The following is a 25149-nucleotide window of genomic DNA, read 5'->3' as shown; positions in this document are numbered from 1 at the left end:
TTGGAAACAGTCTTAAGGAGGTAAAAATATTGTAGCTATAGTCTATGTTTCCAGCCTCTAAGTACATACAATGGCTGCGTTATTATTCCCAAATAACTGCCTGGGTATTAAATCCTGAGTATCTGTCTGTGCTGTGTTAATTTGAAAATTTTATCTGTGGTCAAATTCCAGAAAAAAAAAAAACAACTTACTTAAAATATTGCCCTTGTATTCAAACACCAGGCTCTAGAGATCACAAGCCTGTTTTTTTTTTCCAAACAAATAGTTAAAAAGGAACAAGAGTTAAATTTACATGGTATATTTTAATTGTTTTGAATAAATGTGTGGTTTCCATATAAGAATTTCTTCCAAATTGTTTTCCTGAACACACTTTGAACTATCTCAGAATTGTTAGTTAAGATCAACTGATGAGGGACAGTTTCATTATATACATTTTAAATGTTAATCAAAATTAAATTAAACAATTAGGCCATGTCTATCTAATTTCAAGTATCTAGGTGAAAAGTGAGTAGCTGAGTCATTAATTTATTAAATTCCCAGATAATTGACTTTTATAATTTTGGTCAGTTTGTTTTGTCAGTATGGAAAAATAACGTCAATGTTTGTGAGTAGTTAGTTGAACTTTTCATGGGACCTTGAAAATGAAGTTGATTGAATTATGTACACATTTATCAAATTTCTAAGAGAAAAATTTTATTGAACATGAGCTAAAGATAAAAAGGGATAAATGCACATTTTACAAACCAAAAAATGTAGGTAGTCATTTAGTTTTAAAATCCACTGTAGAATGTCAGGGCATAATGCTTATCTTGCCTTTTTATGTCTTTGAAACATTATGTCAATGTTTTTAACTACTTGGTATTTTAGTATTTTTCTTTAGTGTGAAAAGGATTTTCATACTTTGCAGATAATATAGTCCTTTATAATTTAAATATTTTGATTGCCTGATAAAAAAGAATATTAACTTTTCTTCCAAGCATGGCTGTCAATTAAATAAAGAATGTGATGATTTTCTTTTAAATCACTTAAATGTTTCATTTTCATCATTTTTCATTTTCCTTCATTTATGAGTAAAAATTCCACAATCCAAAATACATTTGTTATTTAGAATAGAATCAAGTGACACTTTTCTGTCCTTTAGCATTGGAGGTTAAGGTAATATTAACCTGTAAGATCCTTTCCCCTACCCTCTCAAACAATTTAGTATGGAGAAAAAGAATTCTTTCAGAATGGATTAAGTCGTATTCCTGTCCCTAGGGGGGAGAATGGATTCACCTTTGCCCACATCAAAGCATCATTCAGTGAAACTGCTGATTTTCCATCTTCAAGGAAAAAGACAGGACCCTATGATACAAAAGTAATGGGAGAAATAAGAAAGGAAATTTATAAAAAGGAAATTTGTTTTAAACTACTAGAAAATAATCACTTGCAAGTTACTATAATATCAAAGAAAATGAAAATACACAGAGAAAGACTAATTACTACTAGTGACTATAAGCATATGTACATAATGTCTTAGCCTTTGTCTACAATGGACAAAATGGAAATTACTTTTCATTTTTACAATCCAAATTTCTTACATAAGTATTAGTGATATCACTGAAAAAATAATCAACTTTATGTTGAAGATGTAGTATAGTTACCTAGTTTAAAAAGAAAGTACATATGCTCAATGATATTGTGTGCATATGAATGGTAGGCATGTATTCCCTGGGAAAAATGAAAGCACACAAATGTTTGACACCCATGCTAGGATTATTCATATTATAATATATATATATATATATATTCATAGCCCTTTTATGAAGAGAGTGATAGAATGGCTATGTATGCTACTCTTATTAAAACAGGATAGATAGATAGATTTTGTTCAATTGTTTCAGTCATGTCCAACTTGTCATGATCCCATTTACAGTTTTCTTAGTAAAGAAAATGGAGTGGTTTGCCATTTCCTTCTCCAACTCATTTTATAGATGAGGAATTGAGGCAACAGGGTTAAGTGACTTGCCCAGGGTCACCCAGCTAGTAAGTGTCTGAGGCCAGATTTTAACTCATTTGACTCTAATTTGAGTCTTCCTGACTCCAGCCAGGCCCAGCACTTTATCATACTCAAAGGCGTGGGTGGGGAAAGAACTGAATTAATTTCACATAATTTAATATTTTGAATATTGGATAAGAAACCAAGTGCTATCAGTTTGCATTAATTTCAGACATATAGCACTATGACATCTTCCCATAAGATTTTAGAAATTATCCTCTGGGCAACACATGTCATTTTGGAGCCCAGCCTATGCAGCTTCCTCTCCTATCACATTTCCACTGCCATCGAGTGTTCTGTGCCACATAAGGAATCAGCGTAATTCCTGCTTGGCAGATATTTCATTGTACTCTTATTTTAGGGCTGCTCCAAAGGCTTTACTACCTACCAAAACACCTCTCCTATTCCATAAAATGCAAATGGACATGGGAGAGGTAACACATGAAACCTTATCAGTTATTTATACTTTAGTGCAGATGAGTTTATTAGATCCTTTTCTGAGAGCAGGTTTGATAGAGGGTGGAAACTGTGATGTCATTAGACTAACTAAAATGGGAAGGAAGAATTGAAACCCTAGGCAAATGAGAGTGAGGAGAAATGGTAATAGCAGCCAGTGAGTTGAGTAGTATTGAAGAGAGAGGACCCATTTTACACATTTATCTAAGTTCTAACCCTTTATGAATTTTCAGCTGTTTTAACTAGACAGGTGGTAAATATATAGACAGGTTTATTCACCACCAAATCCTATAGTAGTTGTATTGACAAATATCAATACCTTGTGGAAACTTAATTGGCCAGTTAGCTCTGTTGTCAGAGCCCACTTATTATTAAAGTACAGTTGGTTGTGGCCTATGTGGTTTAATTCAAGAGGTGTGAAGGCCCTCCTTCCTATCTCAAATACTTTCTCCATTGGCCCCACAGTTTATCTTTAAAGATTCATTTCTTGGGTCTTGAAAGTTTTTTGGTTTTCAATGCAGATTCCTTAACACTTGGGGGACAAGGAACTGAATACCACCTGTTAGATGCCTTAGGGACTGGGCATGGTCAGGTAAAAGTGTAATGAAGAGGGGGCAACTAGGTGGCGCGGTGGATAAAGCACTGGCCCTGGATTCAAGAGGACGAGTTCAAATCCAGCCTAGGAGACATGACACTAACTGTGTGACCCTGAGCATGTCACTTAATCCTCATTGCCCCATAAACAACAACCAATAACAAAACAAACAAACAAAAAAAAGTGTAATGAAGACAAATTGTAATTAAAATAGCTAATAGCTATACTGCTATGACTTATGTATGCTCTGACTTCCACCAGAGGTAGTAGAGACATGGGAGGTATGGCATTTCAGCGTTCTTGTCTCATCAGTGATGGATGCTCTTTTAGACACTGGCGTCATCTCTCCCCAATGCCCTCAGAGTGATCCCTTCCACCTTAGATTACTGAAAATATTCATGATTGATATTCTATGGGGAATTTATTATTCTGACAAGAACACATATAGCATAAGTGTCCATTCTTTTTAGTATATTGCTGTTTGTGGGCTTATAAGGGAAGACTCTCAATTCAATTACATTTTCCAAATATATTTTTTGTATGCGCCTAGTCCTGTTTATCATTTGGTTTGCTCAACCACATTATAATGATAAATTACCTGGCTGCAAGTTCTAAAATACCTACAATACATACTAGTAACTGTCCATATTACTGAGAATGTTTCTATAATATACTGAATCACTGGTACTGCTCTTTAAGGGGAAAAAAAAAGACAGATTTAAACCATCCACTGAAAACTGCTGAAAAATAGATCGCTTCTGGGTCCCCCAACATTTAGCTGGTATACATTGATTTAGACATAATCATATGCTTAAGAAATTATTTTTAAAATTAGATAATTTTATTTTAACACCTGACTTAAATAATGTAAGGATGTACCTGGATCTTTAATCCTGTCAGACAAGACATATGAACATCTGAGTGACTTGGAAGATTTGATCCAGTAACAGAGTCTGGTCCAGTGATTGCTATGACTGGTTCTTCCCTCATTTTCTTTAGGAGATTTTCATAAATCATTCTTTGGGAGTCAGAAGGAGGGGTGTGTGGAGGTTCTTCTGTTGATCTGTGGATTCAATACATGTAAGTTTTTAATGGCTGTAGAATCCTAAAATGTTAATGATATAAAGGACCTGAGAAATCAGCTATAAATGAAGAAAATTATTTCATACTGATTAATAGAGAACTAAGGCCTTTAAAAAGACAATGAAAGGTTAGTTTTGGGTAATGTAATTCAAGAATATTTTTATTGCAAATAAAGATTCGTTCATTCTGCCAACAAATAATGACTCAGATATTCAGTACTTTATTAAGGATTTTATTTTCTGAAAATCCAATTTTCCTTTCTGCATTTCATTTTCTGTATCATACTCACTTGTTGGCTAAATGCAGGCAAGCTCTCCAGGCATCCAGTTCTTTAGAAAGTTGTTCGATTTTCAAAGGTACTGACACATCCCTTCGTTTTAAAAGCTGGCTGAAATGGAGGAAAATAATTGATGTTTCCATATCAATTGAAGGTTTGTAAAATACTTTACACATTCATTTGATCTTCACAAGCACCCCTGAGAGTTATTATAATTGCCATTTTACACAAAAGGAAACTTAAGGTCCCAGAGGTCAGTTGTTTTTCCATGATTATAAAGATGATGGATCTCAATGGCATGTTAACTCATTCTATGTCAGGTAGACAAAGAAATGGTCAAAAACTAAATCTCAGTGTTAATCACAAGTGTTCTGCTTCCCTAATTAGACTCTGCCATCCTCTCCATGACCATGATAAGAATCCATCCACCTCACTCTACCTTGCCCCTATTCTTCAGTCATTGAGACTTCCATTTCCTCCACACCTCAGTAATTCCTGAAGTCACCACCCTTGTTCAGACTTTTTTTTCCTTCCTCCCAATCTCTACCCCATAGTTAACCATTTCAGCTCCACAGAGTCCTCTTCTTTTGAATCCCTTGTCCCTCATCTTCTTACTACTCATCTCTTGCCAAGGCTCCACCCTGGATAACTCCCACCATCTGCCTCCTCCACTTCTGCTTACACACTGCTGGATCCAGCTGAAATCTCACTCTCACATCTCAGCTATCTGAGTACATCATAAATTAAGTTACCCAATTTCAAATAGGCCCTACCTGCAGCAAGGGAATCATTTTATTCCTTGCTGATTATTGCAGTCTTCACAGAGGTTGTTCCAAACCTGCTCTTCCCTCCTCAAACCTTTCACACCTCCTCCCTTCCCCCAACAATTAAATTTTTTATTTTACTGAAAAAAAATGACCCTGGAAATGTTTCCATCCTATGTTCTTCTCCCCTGATTGGTGAATTCCTGCCCCGGACCATCATTTCATGAGGTGCTAACAACTTAAATATTGGCAAATGCTATAAATCAAAGCTTGATTTATTGTTTTGTTGATTGTTTAGACTTAAAGTGATGGAGAAAAAGTATGAATAATGCAGATTAAAATTAAAAGTATGTCATGCATACACTTTATTTTTGGAGAGCCTGTTGTTAAACATTTACCAGCACACTAGATACTATGTATACTACTTCCCAGAGTTAATATTTGAAAGTAAAGGATTAATGTACCAAAATAGCAAATGTGATTTAAAATAACATCTTATTCATATCTAAACCCTTTTTTATAGGAGATTCAGAACAAAAATATAGCAAGTGCTAAATGAACATACCAGTCACTACTAATAAAAATACTGTTAGGTGGTATTTAACCTTATAACCTACAAGATAAAGAGGAAGTAAATAAAGATGGGCTGACATGCTTCGAAATGGAATAAGAAAGCAAGCAGAAGGAAGACTTAAGTTTTTTCTTGTTTTTATCGCTCATGGACCAATTATTGAAATGTGTAAAATAAAAATATGTGATAAATTGAAATATGAAACTTAAGTATCAATTTAGATTCACAAATGAGAAGAGGAAGTACAACTAGGAGAACACTATACTCACTGACTGCAATAACACATACACAAACAATGAAAGGCAGCTGGATTCAGATCAGTTGCAATGACTAATTTTAGTTCTGGAAACTAGATTATGAAAAATATTTCCTTTCTCTCAGTAAGGGGGACTACAGGCATAGGATGCTGCATAGGCTGCCAGAAGAAGTCATACTGTCGGTTTTGCTTTGTTACAAGAAAAGGTTCTATTTGCCCTTCTTTGTTGAGGGGAGGAGGAAGGAGATATATTGGGAAATGACTGTTATGTAAAAAACCAAAGGCATCAGTAAAAGTTAGAAAATGTTAGAATCACATAGAGGAAAAATTGTGTTTCAGAGCAAGACAGAACCTTAGCTATTAAATTCAACCCCATCATTTCAGTGATGGAGAAACTGAAGCCCTGAGAGGTGAAGTGATTTGTCCATGGTCAGAAAGACAGGGAGTAGAATAGTTAGGAGTATGATCCAGATCTTTCGACTTTATTTCAAATGTTATTTTTCAGTCTCCATGGTTGTTATTGCTATTGTTGTTACTTATTTTTCATTGAAATGGCAAGTGTAGGGGGCAGCTAGGTGGCACAGTGGATAAAGCACTGGTCTTGGAGTCAGGAGAACCTGAGTTCAAATCTGGCCTCAGACACTTGACACTTACTAGCTGTGTGATCCTGGGCAAGTCACTTAACCCTCATTGCCCCGCCCCCCAAAAAAGAAATGGCAAGTATAATCCTCATTTTGGAAGAGTCCTTTTCTAAGTAGAAGAAACTTTATAAAGTATGGTTTATTGTAATCTTTTCTACTTATGTGTTAACAGTTTTCTTTGAAGCATAGCTTCTTGTAACCTAATATTTTGCAGCTTAAAAGTTCAAAGTGAGATAAATCTGAAAATAAAAATGCAATTATTCCTGACCTTGAGAAAATTATTTCTCTTGGCCTTATTCTACTCATCTGAAAATGTAGGGGCCTGAACCAGATGATGTCTTGGTTCCCTTCCAGTTCTAAAAATCTGAAAATAGGTTGGTCTTTCTCAATCATATCTATCCCATTTATGTGAAATCTGGTAAATGTTAGCTATAAATAAATTCGACAGTTAAAATGAGGTATCATAGAAAAAGGACTGAGAACTAAGAAAACAGAAAAATATTTTAGGTGAGAGAAAATAAAGCATATACTAAAACATTTAATGTGATGATACAAATAAAAGAGTGAAGAGTGAAAAGTAAAGCAAGTGCATCTAAGTCAAATGCAGGGTAAGAGGAGGTCTAGATTAAATGTTATAAAAAGGTTCATGATTGGAAGGGATTCCAAAGACCACCTAGTCCAATCTGCAAGTACACAGGAATCCCTTCTACAACATTCATGACAGAGAGTTTTTCGGGCTTCACTTAAAAGCCTCTGGAGGAAGTGCAGTCATTCCCGGGTCAGATCTAATTGTTAAGACATTTTTTCCTTGCAATGGATCCAGATCTATATCTCTGTAGCTTCTACCCATAGCTAGCCTAAAGTCCCATTAGCTTTTTTGGTGGCCATGTTCCTCTGCCTTCTACTACTTCTCCCACCATCTCTTCTCCAGTGCGTACTCCTGCCACTTGGACAACATATTTCTTTCTCTCTGATCTCTCCAGTATTTTGTCAGACTGATGCTACCTTTCTCACCATGTGGATACAGCCTTAATATACGCCAATATAGGGAGCTAAAATGAGCATAAAATTGCAAATATTATGTGAAAGAATTCAGTGATAATAATTACGACAGTATTGTTTCAGAAAGTGTAGCTAAATGTTAGAAGAGTAATAAAAGAAAATAATGTCCATTGATGGGAAGCAATGGAATTGCTAGTGTGAATCAACCTCTATCCCCATTTTCGTGACAGTGTAAAATGTAAAAGTTACACAAACAAAAAGTGACCTGGCCTACTATGGAAGTTGGTTAGACAGTGGAAATAGAGGTCTTGGTCAGGGATTGATTGAGTATAAGACCTTGTATAAACAACCACTGGCATACAGTGTCTTAATGCAATGCATGAAGCATCTGTGATTTCATCAGTACAAAAAGTCCCCCAACTGATGCCGATCACAAGGTCTCTGACTCTGTGAGCAATTGAGCTGCCATGGTCAAAAATGTATCACCTTGTAGCCATCCTTCTGGTGATGCTCCTCTCCAAAGTCAGCTAGCCTGGTCCTAGGAAGACAAAGATACAGTCTATCACTGGGCCCCTATTGAAAACCTGTCCATCATGGTAGAATTGACCACATTTTGTTCTCCACTGGCACAACCTCTGAGAGGTGATCTTCCTGCCCTGTCACATACTACCTACCTTAAGCAAGCCACCTTAACCTCCCTGAACCCTAAGTGCCTTTAGTTGTAAAATGAGGAAGGGTGGATGAGATGAACTCTAAGATGCCTTTCAATTTTATATCTATAATCCTATGAATAAAGTTTTATTCAAATATGACATTTCAGCTTGTTTTCCATGGAACCAGCCAACAGAAATTATAGGTAAACTTATATGGGAATAAAAGGAAAAAGGAACCTAGGATTTTCAGGTGAAGTTTGAAAAAGGTAAATATGTGTGGTTAATCCTCTTAGATTGCTCTCATTTTTCCTGGAATGTAGTGATAGCTTGATAGAGAAGAAGGATAAAATATGAATCCCCAAGCCCATGTCTGTTCACATCATTGTAATAAATCAATTGCATAACTTATTGAGTTGTTTTTTCAGTTACTAGCTGTAATCCTAAGTAACATAGCCAAGAAAGTTAACTAAAATTTTGCCTTAAAAAGTACAGCTAACCTTTGAATTCATTTTTAAAAGATGTAATTTAACAGTCTATACTTTTATTTTTGTTTGCCCTTTGAATGTTAACATTGCATGACTAATGAGGTTTCATTCTCTTTGTTCAAGCTAAGGTGTCTCAGCATGGTTAATAGTCACTTTCTAATATATCCTCAAAGAATAGGATTTTTACACAGAGTTGGAGAGAAAGCGGGAGATCAATTCCATCCCTGCTACCTTATGATTTTGTATTGTTATTTGTCCCTCATTTTTGAAGAGGACCAATAACATCATGGGATGATGTCTTGACTTGCACATGAATTAGATTTAAGTGAGGCAGAGTTACACAAAGTCATGAGCCTCACTCCCTCTGCCAGAGTCATCAAAGTCCAGTGGCAGGACAAAAGTCAAGATGACTGGCAATGACCTGGTATACAATAGATGGTTTTATCGTCTTCAAAATCTGACCAAGCTCTGAGCACTCCACGGTGTCTGCTTCAGCTGTTTTCGTAGCCATTGAAACAAACTGTTCTAATCTGGCCATTCAACTGGGGGAGTCTTCACCTGCTTCTGGTGGATGTGCCCTTAACTCACTGATGGGTTTGAGACCCATGAGTTACCCTCAATTTGGTTTAGCCCATCTGCCAGTGGTTTTAGGGGGCTATGGCTGCTGCACATGGCACAGCTTTTTGGATCCACAGGTAAGAGGTGGATACCAAAGCATGAGGATGAGCAGCCCTCCTCCTTGAACATCCCATACGTGCCTGTGGTCTATACCAGGAAGCTGTTACTCCTGTTTATCTTCCCCATCTTATAGAACTAACAGGAAAACTGGTATCCCTGGGTACTCAACGGTCTACCCCATAGTTAACCATCATTTTCAAGGATACTCCATTTAACATGGTAGGCCTGGGGTAGGCACAATATTTATTTATTTTAGTCAGAGAACTGGGGGGAAAAGAATGATTTCAAATCCCTATTTTCAAAAACAAATTGCTCTTTCATGACAGCAAGTACCTTGTGTACTCATAAAGGGCTGGCACAATGCTCTGATATTGTCTTCTGATTGCTAACAAAGCACCAACGTAACCACATAATATCAGCAACTCATTTCGGACTCTAAAAGAGAACACATTTAAATGCAATTAGTCATCTGAGGAATAGAACATTATTCTAATGCTTAGTTCATATGATAGCATCCATATATACCCAAAGAAATATTTATTACTCAGTATGATTATTAAAATTTCAATGAAACCTGCAATTTGAATTGTTGAAGATTTGTAGCTTTTAAATTATATATCCATACATATAGAGACGAGTAGTAGGATGATATTTATTCCAGAAATATTTTCAAATTTAAAACAGGTAACATATTAAAAGGAAAATCTCCCTACCCATTTGTTTTTCATCATCCCACATCCTACTCACAATAGGAACAAGTTAGGGATTCCTTGGTACTTTGTGGGGATTCCCAGAAATGGCATTGAACTCCATGGTTCTTATGGTACTGTGTCGAGAGAGACCTGCAGGGAGATTTACTTCCCACATTTCCTGGCTCAAGTTAGGCTTATTAAAGCTATACTGCAGGGCAATGGGGGTTAAGTGACTTGCGCAGGGTCACACAGCTAGTAAGTGCCAAGTGTCTGAGGCCGGATTTGAACTCAGGTCCTCCTGAATCCAGGGCTGGTGCTTTATCCACTGTGCCACCTACGTGCCCCCTTGCCACCAATTCTCAATGCTGACTAAAGGTATGCGGCCCACTCTGCTTGAGCCAAGTGTGTAGGCTTGTGCATCACTCTTATGATGTGGGGTCCTCTACACCAGTGGTGCCAAACTGAAATAGAAATGAATCTCTGTTGCTGCATTTTGACCCAGAAAAACCATAAATTAACATTATCTATGTTGTATTCTATTTTTATTTCATTTGATAAACATTTCCCATTCATATTTTATTCTGGTGTGGGCACTTGCAGCCTATGGGCCTTGAGTTTGATTATAAACTATATTATTTTGCTCCATATTGATTCCACTATAACTTTAATAAGTTCTCTGTTCCACTCACCCTTCTGCCTCTTCCATCTCCACCCCACAGGACAATTTTAATGAACCAGAAGCTCATTCACCACAGATCAAGACAAAAGATAACAAGAATTATCTTTAAATAAGACAGGAAATTCAATTATAGTATCTGGAAGAAACATGTACTCACTCACTACATTTATGCAGGATTAGTCTATCAGTGCGGACATAACTCAGAAGATCAAGAACTGGGTAGACTGTATCCAAAGTCCAGTCTGAATGGCTCATTTGTTCTGATTTTTGAAAAAAGAAAGAAAAAATTACTATAAGCAATCCTGCAATTAAAAAAAGTACCTTCTAATATTTGATCCTCAAAATTTGCATAAATTACATAGAAAATATTGCCCTTCTCTCCATAAATCAATTTCATCTACTTCTACTGTTTCCTAGGTTACTAAAATAAAACATCTGTTTATGGCTTATTCACCCAGAGTTCCCTCTGAGACAACAAGTCCCAAGCCAACTAAACTAAAGGGAAGAGAAAAACAGCTCATTAAATTGAGTCCAGGTCTTCTCTTAGATTTTTTTTTTATTTTAGAATCACTGATTTCTTTTACTCCTTCAGTACATGAGTTTACTAGTGGTGTTTAATTTTAAGACCTACTGCAAAAATGAGTGAAGAGATCAAATAAATAAGTAGACCACATATGAATATGTCATGTAAAAACTCACGTTTGATGAAGTGAATACCAATAGGAAGGGCTCTTTCAGGTTCTTTACTTAACAAGTAATACTTTATAGTTTCAAATATATTTCCATCAGCATAAGCAGTTTCTGCTAATTGCATACATTCTTCTGTTGTGGGTAGATTACACTAGAAAACAATATTAAAAGAAGAAATAATTATTCTAAACATGTTAATAAAGATCATTGATAGGAAACAGAATAAATGGTTTTGATTTCTTAAATGTTTTTCCAACTAAACTACAATTGTAGAGAGATTTACATGGATTTATTATCGTTAATCCCCACAGTTACATATGCCAAAAGAGAGGTAAAGTTTCATGCTGTTTTCTTTGACAATAGCCTTGACTCAGTGCTATCACCCTGCCATCCCATCAAACTATCATGTGATATCATTTCTCCTTGTCAGAGTCATAGCCCTAGAAAAAGTGGTTCATGGTTTCAACTTCCTTCCTTACCTCTGGTTCATTTCTCAACCTCCTTGTGACTTGGCTTTCATTGCCACCATTCAACTGAAACTGTTCTCTTTAAGGTCACTTCTTTATTGCTAAATCTTTAAGCCAAATGGACTCTTTTCAGTTCCATGCTTCTTTACCTCTTCACAATGTTTGACTCTGTTGACTATCCTAGATATTATATTCCCTTTGGGTTTGCCAGACACTGCTCTGTTGGTTTTCTTCCTATCTGATCAGTCTATCTCAGTCTTTTTTCTAGAAGTGTCATCTATATCCCCATCCATTTTGTGAATCAATTAATCAGGAATCTGCCCTAAGCTCTGTTCTCTTCTTTCTTACTTTTCCCCCAATTTCATTAGCACCCATGTCTTTACATATAATTCCCACATCTACAAATTCAGTCTTAAATTCTTTCCTATCTCATACCTGCCTGTGGAATGCCTATATATCCCATATGGTATAGAGAAAGAGACTGAACCTCGGATATTTTTGGTATAAGGAACTCTCTGTACCAGTACTGGTTGACACCTTCTCTGCAACATGAACACTTAGAGAATTGCCTAGAACAGTAAAATGTTAAGTGTGTGTGTCAAAGATAGGACTTGAAGCTAGGCCTTCTTGGTTTTGAGGCCAGCTCTCTCTTCATTATACCACACTACTCAGATAGAAATATCACAGACATCTAAAGCTCAGCTTGTCCCAAATTGAACTCATTATCTTTATTCCCTAAACTTTCACCACCTTCCTACCTTTCCATATCTGTGGAGGGTACAACCATTCTTCTCATCACTTGGGTTAATCAATTAGGAGTTATCCATGATTATTTATTCCCTTAAATATAAAGTGATCATTTAACTGATACATTTATCTTCTCCAAGTTAAATATTCCCAATTCCTTCAGTCCTTTCTTTTATTACATGGTTTTCAGTTCTCTTACTATTCTCATCACTCTTCTCTCTAGTCATACTGTAGCTTATCAGTGTTGTGCCTGGTATGGACACAATACTCCAGATATATGATTGCCATTTCACACGAACACCCCTAAATCTGTTTCACATAAACTAGGATTAACCCATAGTCTTTCCATGTAGAATTGGGTTTTTTGTTTTGTTTTGGTTTTTTGTGGGGCAATGGGGCTTAAGTGACTTGCCCAGGGTCACACAGCTAGTAAGTGTCAAGTGTCTGAGGCCAGATTTGAACTCAGGTCCTCCTGAATCCAGGGCTGGTGTTTTATCCACTGTGCCACCTAGCTGCCCCAAATTGTTTTTTTAACCTAAATATAGAACTTCATATTAATCTCTATTAAATTTCATTTTGCTAGATTTGTGCTACTATTCCAGTTATCAATGTACACTTGATAAGAACTCCAAAGAGATCCTACAGAATGAAGTGTGAATATATCTGAGTAGCTGTAACTATTTTTAAAAAGCAACTGCATCAGTACAAGAAGCAAGTCTACCTAAAAGTTGAAGATTAGTTCATGACCTATACTGCCAGGCGGGGGTTTCCTTACCAGCAATATTTTGCGCTAGTGCAATCACAAGATGGGGGAGATGTACCTGGAACATATGCTTCATTTGAAGAAGATCTGATTATTTTAATAAGCTCAATATGACTCAGTTAAAAAGCCTAACTTGATCTTTGGCATCATTAGCAGAGTTCTGGTATCCAAAAAAAGGTACAAATTATTCCATTCTACTATGTGCTAGTTTGAACACAACTGGAATATTGTATTTAGGTATAGATGACATTTTAGGAGAGAGTAGGAAGCCAAAAGGAGATGAAGATGGTTAGAGGTATCTGAAAGGTGGTGATCAAAATGGGAAAAGGACTTAAAAATCATTTTAGAGATCAAAGAAATGGGAAATGTAGCTCCAAGAAAGAGAAGCCTAAGGGCAGACAAAGGATCATAGGAAGAAAACTGGAAGAAGCAAAGGATCATAGACTGAGAGCTGAATCTTAAATTTCCTGTCATCTAACTCTTTCATTTCATAACTGAAGAAACCAAGACCCAGAGAGGTTAAGTGATCTACTCAAGGTCATAGATAAGTAACAGAGCTAGAAACTGAGCACTATTCCTCTGCTTCCCAGTGTGATATTCCTTCTGCTGCATTGATGACTTCAAATATTTGAAAGTTGTACTACAGAAACCTTCACAAAAGTCCTATTCCAACAACTTATCACAGCACAGAGGTGATCTATACTGGAAAAATAAGGATGGGTCAAACTCACTGCTCCAAACATAGATCAAACCAAATTAAAATATAGTTGAGAGGGGCAGCTAAGTGGTGCAGTGAATAAAGCACCAGCCCTGGATTCAGGAGGACCTGAGTTCAAATCCAGCCTCAGACACTTGACACTATGTATAACCCTGGGCAAGTCACTTAACCCTCATTGCCCCACCCCCATATATATATATTTGAGAAATATTCAACAAAATACATGAAAATATATTACAACACAGATGATATTAATTTATACTTTTCTAAGCCACTATACCCACAGGGATCCATTCCTATTTAAATCTGATACCACTGGTTCAAACCATATGATATATAGGTAGACAAGCAGCCCATGCAGCTGACCTATCAATGTGTATATCCTGGACAGACGATCCAAATGCAAATGGTCAATGATCTGGATCCTAGAACTGAATAGGTAAAAATTTTAGATTGTATTTGGGAAATTCCACAGTGCTCCCAATTACCCCAAGTTTCTCCCTAAATCAAAAACCCACTTAAAAACAGTAATAAGTTGTAGTAGTAGATAAAATACCACAAGCTCTTAAAAATCAGTTTGCCTAAAGAGTGATGAAGACACACCTGGTAGGCATAAATATTTTGCAAACATATTATCTGTAATAATATACACCCAAGGAGTGGCCTACAAGAGATGCACTGCCAGAAAAGGAATTCAGGGAGAGTGAGAGGTAACAACAGCCTATGGACGGCCCACCTGCAAAACTGGTGAACAAGTCATGTTCAAAGACCTAAGGAAAGCTTGGCATGTTGGAGGATTTCAGGGAGCACATGAATAAGAACTTAATAGAAGTTTGAATGGATTCCAGTCTGCACAGCTTGGAATGAGCACTTGTCTTGAGAAGAATATGCATCCAATGAAGTATTGAAGTGATAGAGAAAAGGGATTAGATTATTCTGGGAAGCTAAGAACAGTCCTGGGACCAAGGGTGAGTATGTTTCAGCCCCTATCAGATATTCCTAAATAGAATTGGCATGAGCCCAGCCACCATGTCTGCATCAAAATTTGTTCATTTAAAGGCTTAAGATGTATCTATGTGGATGTTTAATTTCATTGGTAAGGGATCATTCCAGTGAGGAAATTCCTTCTGCCAATACCAATGGGTAACTTCTGTGATCTATTGGTTTAGAAAGTAGCCTGAGAGGTTATGGGACAGCCCCAGAGAGCCTGGGTGTATCAGGCAGAGCCTAAACCAAACTGTTCCTGTCTACCCACTATGTCACATAACCTCTTGGTTCTACTTCTAATTGTCAGCGTAATTAAGAGAAAACTATTTTCATCAGGTTAGGATCATTGATTTATTTCTTTATATGTTATAGTTTCTTAAACTCAAAGGGAAATTAAAACATAGCAGCCTTTGTGTCCATCAAGACTCTTTTTCTCATTAGTGCATCTTCTCATAGGGGAGCTAACTGGCACAGTGGATAGAGCTCCAGGCTTGGAGTCAGGAGCACCTGACTTCAAATTTGGCCTCAGACATTTACTAGCTGTGTGACCGTGGATACTTAACCCTGTTTGCCTTAATTCCTTATCTGTAAAATGAGCTGGAGAAGGAAGTAGCAAACCATTCTAATTATCTTTGCCAAGAAAACCCTAAATGGGGTCAAGGAGAATGAGACACAATTGAAACAACTCAACAACAACACAACAACATACCTTCTCATGTAGGTCATTTATCTCTTCAATACATCCTGGGTAGAAGGCACAGAGTTTTACTAAGTGCAGTTCATTATTAGGAATCCTCAAGAGAAGGTCTCTTGCCAAGTCCCTATTCAGTTGACAAAAGAGAAAAAAGTTATTCAGGAAAATCTCAACATGACATTTATAAAAATTTCAAAATCATAACACTCTTAGTATTTCTCCCTTGCATTATCTATTTACATATTAAATAATAATTTTACATTGAATCTGAGAGTGCCTCACGTAAGTGTAAATCATTGACATCAAAGTGGTATAAGGGAAAATTGATCTTGCCTCTCATATACATTGTATGATTTTCAACTGTAAGATAACATTCGAGTTACTATGGATATGATTGTGTATGAACTTTATTTAGGAAGTTGGAATCTTTAATCAAATCAAGTACTCCCAGGTCTACTTCTTGCTTTCAATTGATTAATCAACCTTCTTTACAGTCAAATCATGGCCATTTTTGTTTTGCATACAAAATAGGGAAAGTGGAAATAGCTAGCATGCTAAACTAATTAAAATACAGGACCATATAAATTTTACTGTTTTCAGTTTTTTGGTACTTCTTAGTAAACCTTCAGGGAATCAAAAAGCCAACAAAAAAATAAAAGGATGCAATTGATGGATTTCACTTTAAAAATTCATTTAGTGGACCACAAAATTCGATGCATAAGTTCATTAGTAGATTAAAATACAAAAGTGGACTGAGAGCGTTACAGTTTTTTTGTTGTTGTTGTTTTGTTTTGGGTTGGTTTTTTTTGCGGGGCAATGGGGGTTAAGTGACTTGCCCAGGGTCACACAGCTAGTAAGTGTCAAGTGTCTGAGGCCGGATTTGAACTCAGGTACTCCTGAATCCAGGGCCAGTGCTTTATCCACTGTGCCACCTAGCTGCCCCCTCGTTACAGTTTTAAACAGACTTTTTAAAAAATGCAACCTCCTTTTAAATCACAATGTGGACATTTCAGCTATTACAGTTTGAGACATATGCATAATCAACTTTCAATTATACAAAGCATTATTGTTCATCATTATTATTTTTATTATTCAGGTTCTTTGCTTTTCCTCTTCCTTCTCCCTGTGTTTGGTTTATTATTAGAAAATAAAGAAAAGGGAATTTGTAAAACTCAAAGTTATTTGAATAATATTTATTTTAGACCTAGTAAATATCCTATGAGGGAGGCAGTCTGAAGACTGTTCAGTGTTATAGGGGGTGAAATTATTAATAATAACAAAATTCTGCTAGATTATAAATAATTTCATATTAGTAAAAATTTATATCTATAACAACATAATCTTACTATATTTCAAAACAGGGATTCTTAACTTTTTTTTCTGTCATAGATTCCTTTGGCAGAAGGTAAAGTCTATGGACTAACCCTTCTGAAAGTAATATTTTTAAATGAATTAAGTAAAATACTTAGGATTACCAGGAAACCAATTAAACTGAAATATGGTTATCACATTTTTTTGATTCACAAAGCCCCTAAAATCTCCAGGCCAATACTCCAGGCTAAGAATCCCTATTCTAAACAAATAAAATATTATCATTACTTACTTAGATATTTCAGATACTTGATTAGATCTGTGATTACCAGTGTGGGCACTCTCTCCACAAATGCAGATTATAACTCTAGCCATTAGATTGAGTAGAGGATCTTCTTGAGTTAATATAGAAAAACAAATGATCCCCTTGGAGGCAAGCTTTTGGGGATAAGCCATTTTACAGTCCTCAGATGATTTAGACTCTAGCTTCTTAAACTGCATCAATAGGGAAGCAGTTGCAGCTAGATGGCGCAGTGGATAGAGCACCAGCCCTGGAGTCAGGAGTACCTGAGTTCAAATCCTGCCTCAGACACTTAACACTTACTAGCTGTGTGACCCTGGGCAAGTCACTTAACCCCTATTGCCTCGCTAAAAAAGCAAAACAAACAAATAGGGAAGCAGTAGGGACCCATTGAAGCTTCTTGATTTTTTTGGTTTATAAAATATCACTGTTTCTAAGGATTTGTGGTAAAATGACATTGATGGAAACTGAACATATAGATATAAATCTAAGACTTTCCTTCCAGATCCATCTTAGAGGACTCTGTATGGGGTTGCATAACTGAATGTGGGGGTTATGTAAAATATGGCAACAGTAAAACACATATACCTATTTTATATACCTATATATCCAGGACCCATGTAATACTTTCTTGGGAAAAAAGGGGTTGTGAGTGGAAAAAGTTCAAGAAGTCTGGTTTAGACTCTTTCTTAGTTGAAATTTTTCTGCTCAAGCTCAATAGGAGCTGCCAGAACTTTGGCTCCACTAACACACTCAGAACTGCTTTTAGTGACAGTCACCACTACAGCTAGTCTGGTGATGAGCCTCTTATCCTCTGGGGATGCAAGACAAGATGTCTGTTTTCCAGACCATACTTGAAGCCTTTCCACTGGGGTATGACCTGCTGAGGCTCAGTGAGATTCACCTCTATTTCTAATTATTAATAATCATTTAAGAAAATAGTAGTTTATAGGCAACAAATGAATCGAATGAAAGAGAAATTATTTGTGAATTCCCCATTGAAACTAGGAACTTAGTGAAATAAGGTTGGCTAAACTTAATTTAGGGTAATTATTAGGAATTTTATTTGAAACCTGGTCTTAACTTTTTTGTAGTCTGTGTCATCTAGAGTTAAAGGGAGGGAATCTCCTTCTTAGAGTTTATCTTAAATGCCTAAGACCTGCAGCTCCCCTCCTCCTCCTCCTCTTCCTCCTCCTCCTCCTCCTGCTGCTGCTGCTTAGCCATCTCCTCTTCCTTCCCAACCTTGTAAAGTCACTGGTACAATGACATTTACTTACAACTATTTCTTTTTTTTTTTTTTTAAGTGAGGCAATTGGGGTTAAGTGACTTGCCCAGGGTCACACAGCTAGTAAGTGTTAAGTGTCTGAGGCTGGATTTGAACTCAGGTACTCCTGACTCCAGGGCCTTTGCTCTATCCACTGTGCCACCTAGCTGCCCCGCAACTATTTCTTAAGATGGGATTTATAATACATAACTGTACTCTAACTTCTAACTTGATTTATGTTGAGATAATTAGATATGTCAATGGTAAATTATTACTGATCTGTTAATGACTACACAAAGAATTCTGGGAATTTTATTCCCAGAATACACTGGGTAATTTTTTTATTATCAATAATTAGAGCTAATTTGTTACACAAAGTGTGTCTATAAAGTAATAAGATTTATTTTTATGTATGACATTGGCATCTACCTCAGTATTTTGCAGTTATACCTTGTATACCTTGTGAATAATGTAATTGGTTTGGTGTTTTAAGAAAAATAATAACAATTTAAGAATATTTCTTTGAATAATGTAAAACTATATGTCTTTCAATGTATTATTTAAATTGCAGCCTTATACAACTATAAAATACCTGTATCCAAGAAATGGAAAGCTAAAAATGAGATGTGGAAATAACAGTGAATACCCAGAGAAATCAACATTTTCATGTTAACCCACAAATGGAAAAAAACCAACTACTCTTGGTTTATTAACAATGATTAACCTTATATTCTTAAATTCTCTATCACGAAGGCCAATCTAAAGGCGTCTTTTCATCATCTAGGCTCTTTCCACAGCCACAAAGACTCCAGTCACTCGCTGGGAATTACTCTGACTCTAAATAAATGTTTCTCTTTCCGACTTTCCTCAGAATATGGGTATAGGTCAGTGTGACATAAAATACAACCGGGAAATTGAAAGGGATTTCTGAGATTCAGTCACTTAATCCACGAACATTTATTAAGTGCCTGCTATGTACCAGGCACTGAGAACACAAAAACAAAAATGAAAGAGTTGTTGCCCTCAAGGAAACAATGTTGATATATTACACAAAACATGAACAAGATCGTTATATGGGGGAGGCGTTGTTGTTGTTGTTGGTCCTTCATTGTCCAAGAAGACTATAACATGGGGGTGATGTCATGACTTGTGCTGAATTGGATTTAAGGGAGGGCTGTACAAGATTACCAGCCTTACTCTCTCCTCCAGAGCCATCTGGGTCAAGTGGCAAGGTAGACATCAGGATGACTGGAGATGGCCTGGGATATTTAAAACAATTGGGGTTAAGGGACTTGCCTAGGGTCACACAGCTAGTTAATGTCCGAGGTGAGATTTGAACTCAGGTCCTCCCAACTTCAGGGCCAGCGCTCTGTCCACTGCACCAAGCATGCATTAGAGCCTGGGTTGGTCAATAAAGAGTTCATGTATAAGGGAGAATTAGAGATGAGCTTTGAAGAAAATGAGGGATTCAAAGAGGCAAAGGTCAAGAGTGAGTAGAATAATATAAAATTAAGCTGAAAAGGTGTGTGTTGGGGGTGGCAGCAGGGGGGAGGAGACAGCTAAGTGGTACAGCTGATAAAGCACCAGACCTGGAGTTGGGAAGACCTGATTCAAATCTGGCCTTGGGACGCTGGCCAAGTCATTTAACCCTGATTGTCTCCCCAAAATAAGTAGGTTGGGGCAAGGTCCCAAATGACTCCCAAAGCCAAAGAAATTTGTTTTAGATCACATTGGGGTTTCCTGAGCAGGGGACAAGCACATGCAATCCTGTCCTTTTGCAGTTAAGTGTAGTATATATTGGAAAGGGGAAATACAAGAGGCAAGTAGGCTCCTAGAATAGTCGAGATAAGAAGAGATGAAGGCCTCACGTCAGGGGTTCCCCATAGGAGTAAAGGGAAGGATACAAATGTGCGTGTTGTTGAGGTAGAATTTTGGGGGTAACTATAGGTCAAAGCTATAGCAATGAAAAGGAAGAGTTGAATATTTTTATTATGTTTGGCTTAGCTTAACAAGCCATTCATTTTTTTAACATCACTTCATACTGTTTTGAGACTAAATGTATTTTTCTTTTGTCAGGAGTTGTGTTTACCTTTAATTTGGGGTAACTGCCACCTAAAGGAACAATCACTTAGAAGTGACTATACTATAAATTGGTTTGTTTCTGTGCTTGGGGTAAGCTGTGGCCCCTGAATAATTATTATAACATTCAATCATATGAGAATGACTAGGTAGTCTCAAGGGACAACTAGCATTATATGACTGTGTTTTCAGAAGGTTGTTAATAAAGACTTGCTATGGGACAACCCCACATCCTACTGGTCCTCTGAAAGGTGGCAGCTTGAAGTAGTACAACTCTAGAAGACCTGATTCAAGAGAGGCTGCTGCTCTTGATCTAGGGCATGCCTAAAAGGGTGGAACATTGGTATTGTTTTTTAATCAGGTATGTGTGTGGGGAAGGGTCCTGGTGAGATGAATATCTTTACAAATTCCAAGGAGTGGCAATAAATGAGAAGGGGCAGAGTCTCAGTTATCTCCTCTCCCTTCTTCCGTAGATTAAAAAATGGCTCAGCCAATGACAGATGCTTTTGCACAGCAATCCTCTGACCTGTATTTGAAGGCCTAAGATGTAGCCCTGGGGTTTCCTGGAGTTTCTTCTGGGGTTTGAGATGCTAAACTAAAGAATCCCCATTGCCCTCAATTCCCAACATAGGAGGGGAGAAAAAAGCTTCTCTTTGATAGTTCCAGATGTTTAATACACTAAATATGGTCTGGAATTGCTGCTACTAGAGAATGGGGCAGCTTGAATCAGTGATTTTGTTATGTAATCAAAGTTCTCATTACTTTACTATCATAGCCCTTTCTGATCATCTTATTATTACTTCATTCCCATTTCTGATCACTTCTTTTCCATAATCATTTTTGAGAAGAAGAGAGCCTAGATCCTTCCTGCATACTTATTATGCAAAACACCTAACAATTGTTTTTTGTTGTTGTTGTTTTTAAAGCAATACTTGACATGATCTGATGAAAATCCTTGAGACTTAGAAATCCTTACCATGTTGGAATTGTCATACACTTTCTTGCTAGTAATTCTAAGGCGTAATGGGTTGCTGGTGCTGCCTTCTCTCCTAAGACGGTGCCCACACTGACAGCCAACTCAAGTTCATTTCCACGAATCAGGTGTGCCATGGCAAGCTGGCTCAGTAAGAAAATATTATCTTCAGTACCATAGATGCCAATCAGGTTAACCATTCTTTGCCCCCTCCCCCTCTAAATATACAAATTATATTCACAAGAATGTCAATTTTATAAACCATGGGATCATAGGATCCTTAAGAACTAAGCAAGATAAGCTACATTCTTTAAAGGAACAAATCGAAAAAAAGAAACTGAGAAAGGTGTGTAGCCACAGAAGGATTTAGTGTCAGAGGCAGATTACTCTAATGTACCACTGATACTGTCATTTTTGTAATTAATAATAATCCTTCCTAAAATAGCCTTATTGTTTACTTTTTATAAATAGTTTATAAAAATGTTTGATACCAACAGCTCAAGTAGCTCAAACATTTATCTGATATTAATAGCTTAAATATTAAGAAAAAATATAATAGAAATAAGAACTTTTAAAGTCCATATTCCCAGCAATGAATCAAGCAATGAGTACTTATCAAAAGTGAACTTAAGGGGGCAGCTAGGTGGCCCAGTGGATAAAGCTCTGAACCTGGATTCAGGAGGACCTGAGTTCAACCTGCCTCAGACACTTGACACTTACTGGCTGTGTGACTCTGGGCAAGTCACTTAACTCTCATTGCCCCATGGGAGGGAGAAAGAAAGAAAGAAAGAAAGAAAGAAAGAAAGAAAGAAAGAAAGAAAGAAAGAAAGAAAGAAAGAAAGAAAGAAAGAAAGAAAGAAAGAAAGAAAGAAAGAAAAGAAAAGAAAGAGTGGACTTAAGTGTAATGTACTAAATAGTTCCCTTGCATATGAAAGAAATTTAAAACAACCTTTTCCCTGAGTACTATTATCTTTTATGATATAAAAAGAACTATTGGCTTTTATTCATATATAGAAATGTACAAATATTGTACCTCAATGTTATCTACAGCAAGATAGCAGCATGCTGCCAGCACTGCTTGGCCGTCTTGGGAATACCATTCTGCTAGCTCTTTACTTACCCTCTGTAAGAGCCTGTGGAGAAAAGAAGGTTGAACTCTATAAATACTTTAGTATAGGCACAGAAATAAGCCACCTTCCATTGCCACAGGTTATTAAAAACAGCATTTGCATAGTTAAAAATAGGCAACATTTCTGTAGCACTTTGAGGTGGATAGAGGACTTTCCCCACAATCTAGAGTAGGTGACCGACACTGACAGGTGAAGGAAGGTACTTGCTTGACATGAGTGAATCCACATGAGTGAGCATCAGAGTCAGAGGGCAAATTCAAACTTGGCTTTCTTGACTTCAAGTCCAGTGATCTCATCTGTCCTCAAATATATGCAATGTGAATAGGGAGATTACTAAATAGGGTTTTGTAGGTGAGCAGTAACCAGGATGTGGCATGGGTCAGGGAAGTTGTCCTAGGGTGCAGAAATGTCAAGGCCCACACATAAGTGTTCTTATTCCTTCCCCTAAGGAACTCCTTCCTTCCAAGGAAGAAGGTAGGGATAGGGCTTGGTGGTAGGGAAGTGGTAGAGCTGGCAAGCAGATAGTCAATTGCAAGCATAATTTTCTGCTGAGGGAGCATTTTTTAGAACGTCTTCAGCAAGTTTATTTGGACATTTTCATGTGAGATGTACAAAAAGATGTAAAGTTATTTTTGTTTGCTGTGTAGATGTTTTAAAATGTTAAAAAATCATGTTTGTGTTTTCAAGTAAAGCATTTAAAGATTTTCATTCATGTATCCATTTGTTGTAATATTACCACAGGTATGCCTACATGCTGCAAAGTATTTTACTGTTTCTGGACACATCTCATAGCTTTACATGGAAATATTAACACTGGGTATTTGACGCAATTTTTTGGGAAAACATCTTGGCACCAAAACCAGAATCCTCCATTTTCATTTCCTGTGGGAAACCTTAGATGTTAAACTATAAGATGGTTACTGATTTTTGTTACATTTATGATAATCCTAAATGTAACAAACCAAACCAATTACATAGGGAAAGCATATACTCTGACACTAGCTTCTGGTTTGTACTGACCTCAGGAGCAAAGAGTTGGCAAATAAAAATAACCAAGTAGTAAATGTATGCTAAAGCAACAGAAATACAGCCCTTGCAACCATTAGCTGACAGTGTGCTAAACTCCTTTTAAGCTTTCACCTCATACTCACCTCTAAGACCGCAAAAAAAAAATCACATTTCTCTGAATGTGGTTAAACTTTAAAATCTTGCCAATATTCCTTTGTAACCACCAGACTTAGAAGACCAGTCTGAGGATAGCTCTATGTCACCCTTTTTGCTGGCTTTCTTTTTTATTTCACATAGTACATGGGAAATTTAAGATTGGGGCCTACTGTTCAGGCCATTTATTTTCCTTAAGGATTTCATAGGATCCTTGAAACTTGAAAAACAATGGCATATTTCCCCACATTAACACACACTGTAACTTCAGATAATACTATTTACTTGTTCATTAGAAGAGCATCTCCCAAGGGTAAACTTCATTTTGGAACACACCATTATGAATTACTATCCTTTGCTATTGGTAGGAACCTTATTATAACCATAAATTCACAAGAAACAGTAACTATGCCACATGGAAACTGATCAAATTCATCCAGATCAAACCAATCCACTTACATTCCTATATGCAAAAGAATGAATAATTCTTGCCTGTGCACCCAATGAGGACAGAGGAACAATTTCTTTGATCAGATATATCAAAAAGCTATATCTGCTAAATTTATTCTCCCTGTAGTTAATGAGTCATATGGTCTCTAATCCAGCAGTTGTCTTGTTGCTTTAAATATTACACACACACACCTTTTTTTATGGGGGAGGGAGTTGGGGATAGGAATACAATACTTTGGCACAATAAACTAAAGAGATTAGGACTCTATGAACGCAGAACACTGTTATTACACTTAACAAAATGTATATAAACTTTTCATTTAAGTATAAGCCGCTTTCTTACCACTCCTGGGTGTCATATCACAAGAGTGTGAAATGGAGTATAGTATCTGGAAATATGCATAGAAGCCCTTAATACAATAAGCAGTCATTTATATTTAGTGCTTCCAGTGTAATGCGGGTACCCTTAAGGAGCACTTTAACCTTTCCATAGGATAATAGTCTGGCCTCCCAGTTTTCCTAAACTTACTTCCAGAATCCATTA

At 36.8% G+C, this 25149-nt stretch overlaps 1 protein-coding gene across 4 annotated transcripts in view; it reads right to left on the bottom strand.

Moving 5' to 3' along the window:
* Positions 1-360: 360 nt before the first annotated feature.
* The window catches only part of WDR17 (WD repeat domain 17), a 133865-nt gene continuing 109076 nt past the window's right edge, over positions 361-25149 (bottom strand). For 2 of the 4 annotated variants that reach the window (XM_043973473.1, XM_043973475.1), the window contains 10 exons: positions 22898-22997; positions 21868-22007; positions 19405-19425; positions 15952-16063; positions 11570-11711; positions 11028-11130; positions 9833-9934; positions 4462-4560; positions 3969-4152; positions 361-1344 (listed from right to left, as the gene is read on the bottom strand). In XM_043973473.1, coding sequence (XP_043829408.1) covers positions 1225-1344; positions 3969-4152; positions 4462-4560; positions 9833-9934; positions 11028-11130; positions 11570-11711; positions 15952-16063; positions 19405-19425; positions 21868-22007; positions 22898-22997 — 1123 coding nt within the window. In that variant the 3' untranslated portion in view covers positions 361-1224. Of the gene's footprint in view, positions 1345-3968; positions 4153-4461; positions 4561-8169; positions 8222-9832; positions 9935-11027; positions 11131-11569; positions 11712-15951; positions 16064-19404; positions 19426-21867; positions 22008-22897; positions 22998-25149 lie in introns of those variants that run through there. The other 2 variants (XM_043973476.1, XM_043973474.1) reach the window with 2 other exon arrangements.

This window comes from Dromiciops gliroides, chromosome 6 (assembly GCF_019393635.1).
Source record: "Dromiciops gliroides isolate mDroGli1 chromosome 6, mDroGli1.pri, whole genome shotgun sequence".
Taxonomy (NCBI): Eukaryota; Metazoa; Chordata; class Mammalia; order Microbiotheria; family Microbiotheriidae; genus Dromiciops; species Dromiciops gliroides.
Note: the sequence above shows the minus strand (reverse complement) of the source record. Positions and strands in the feature narration are given on the sequence as shown.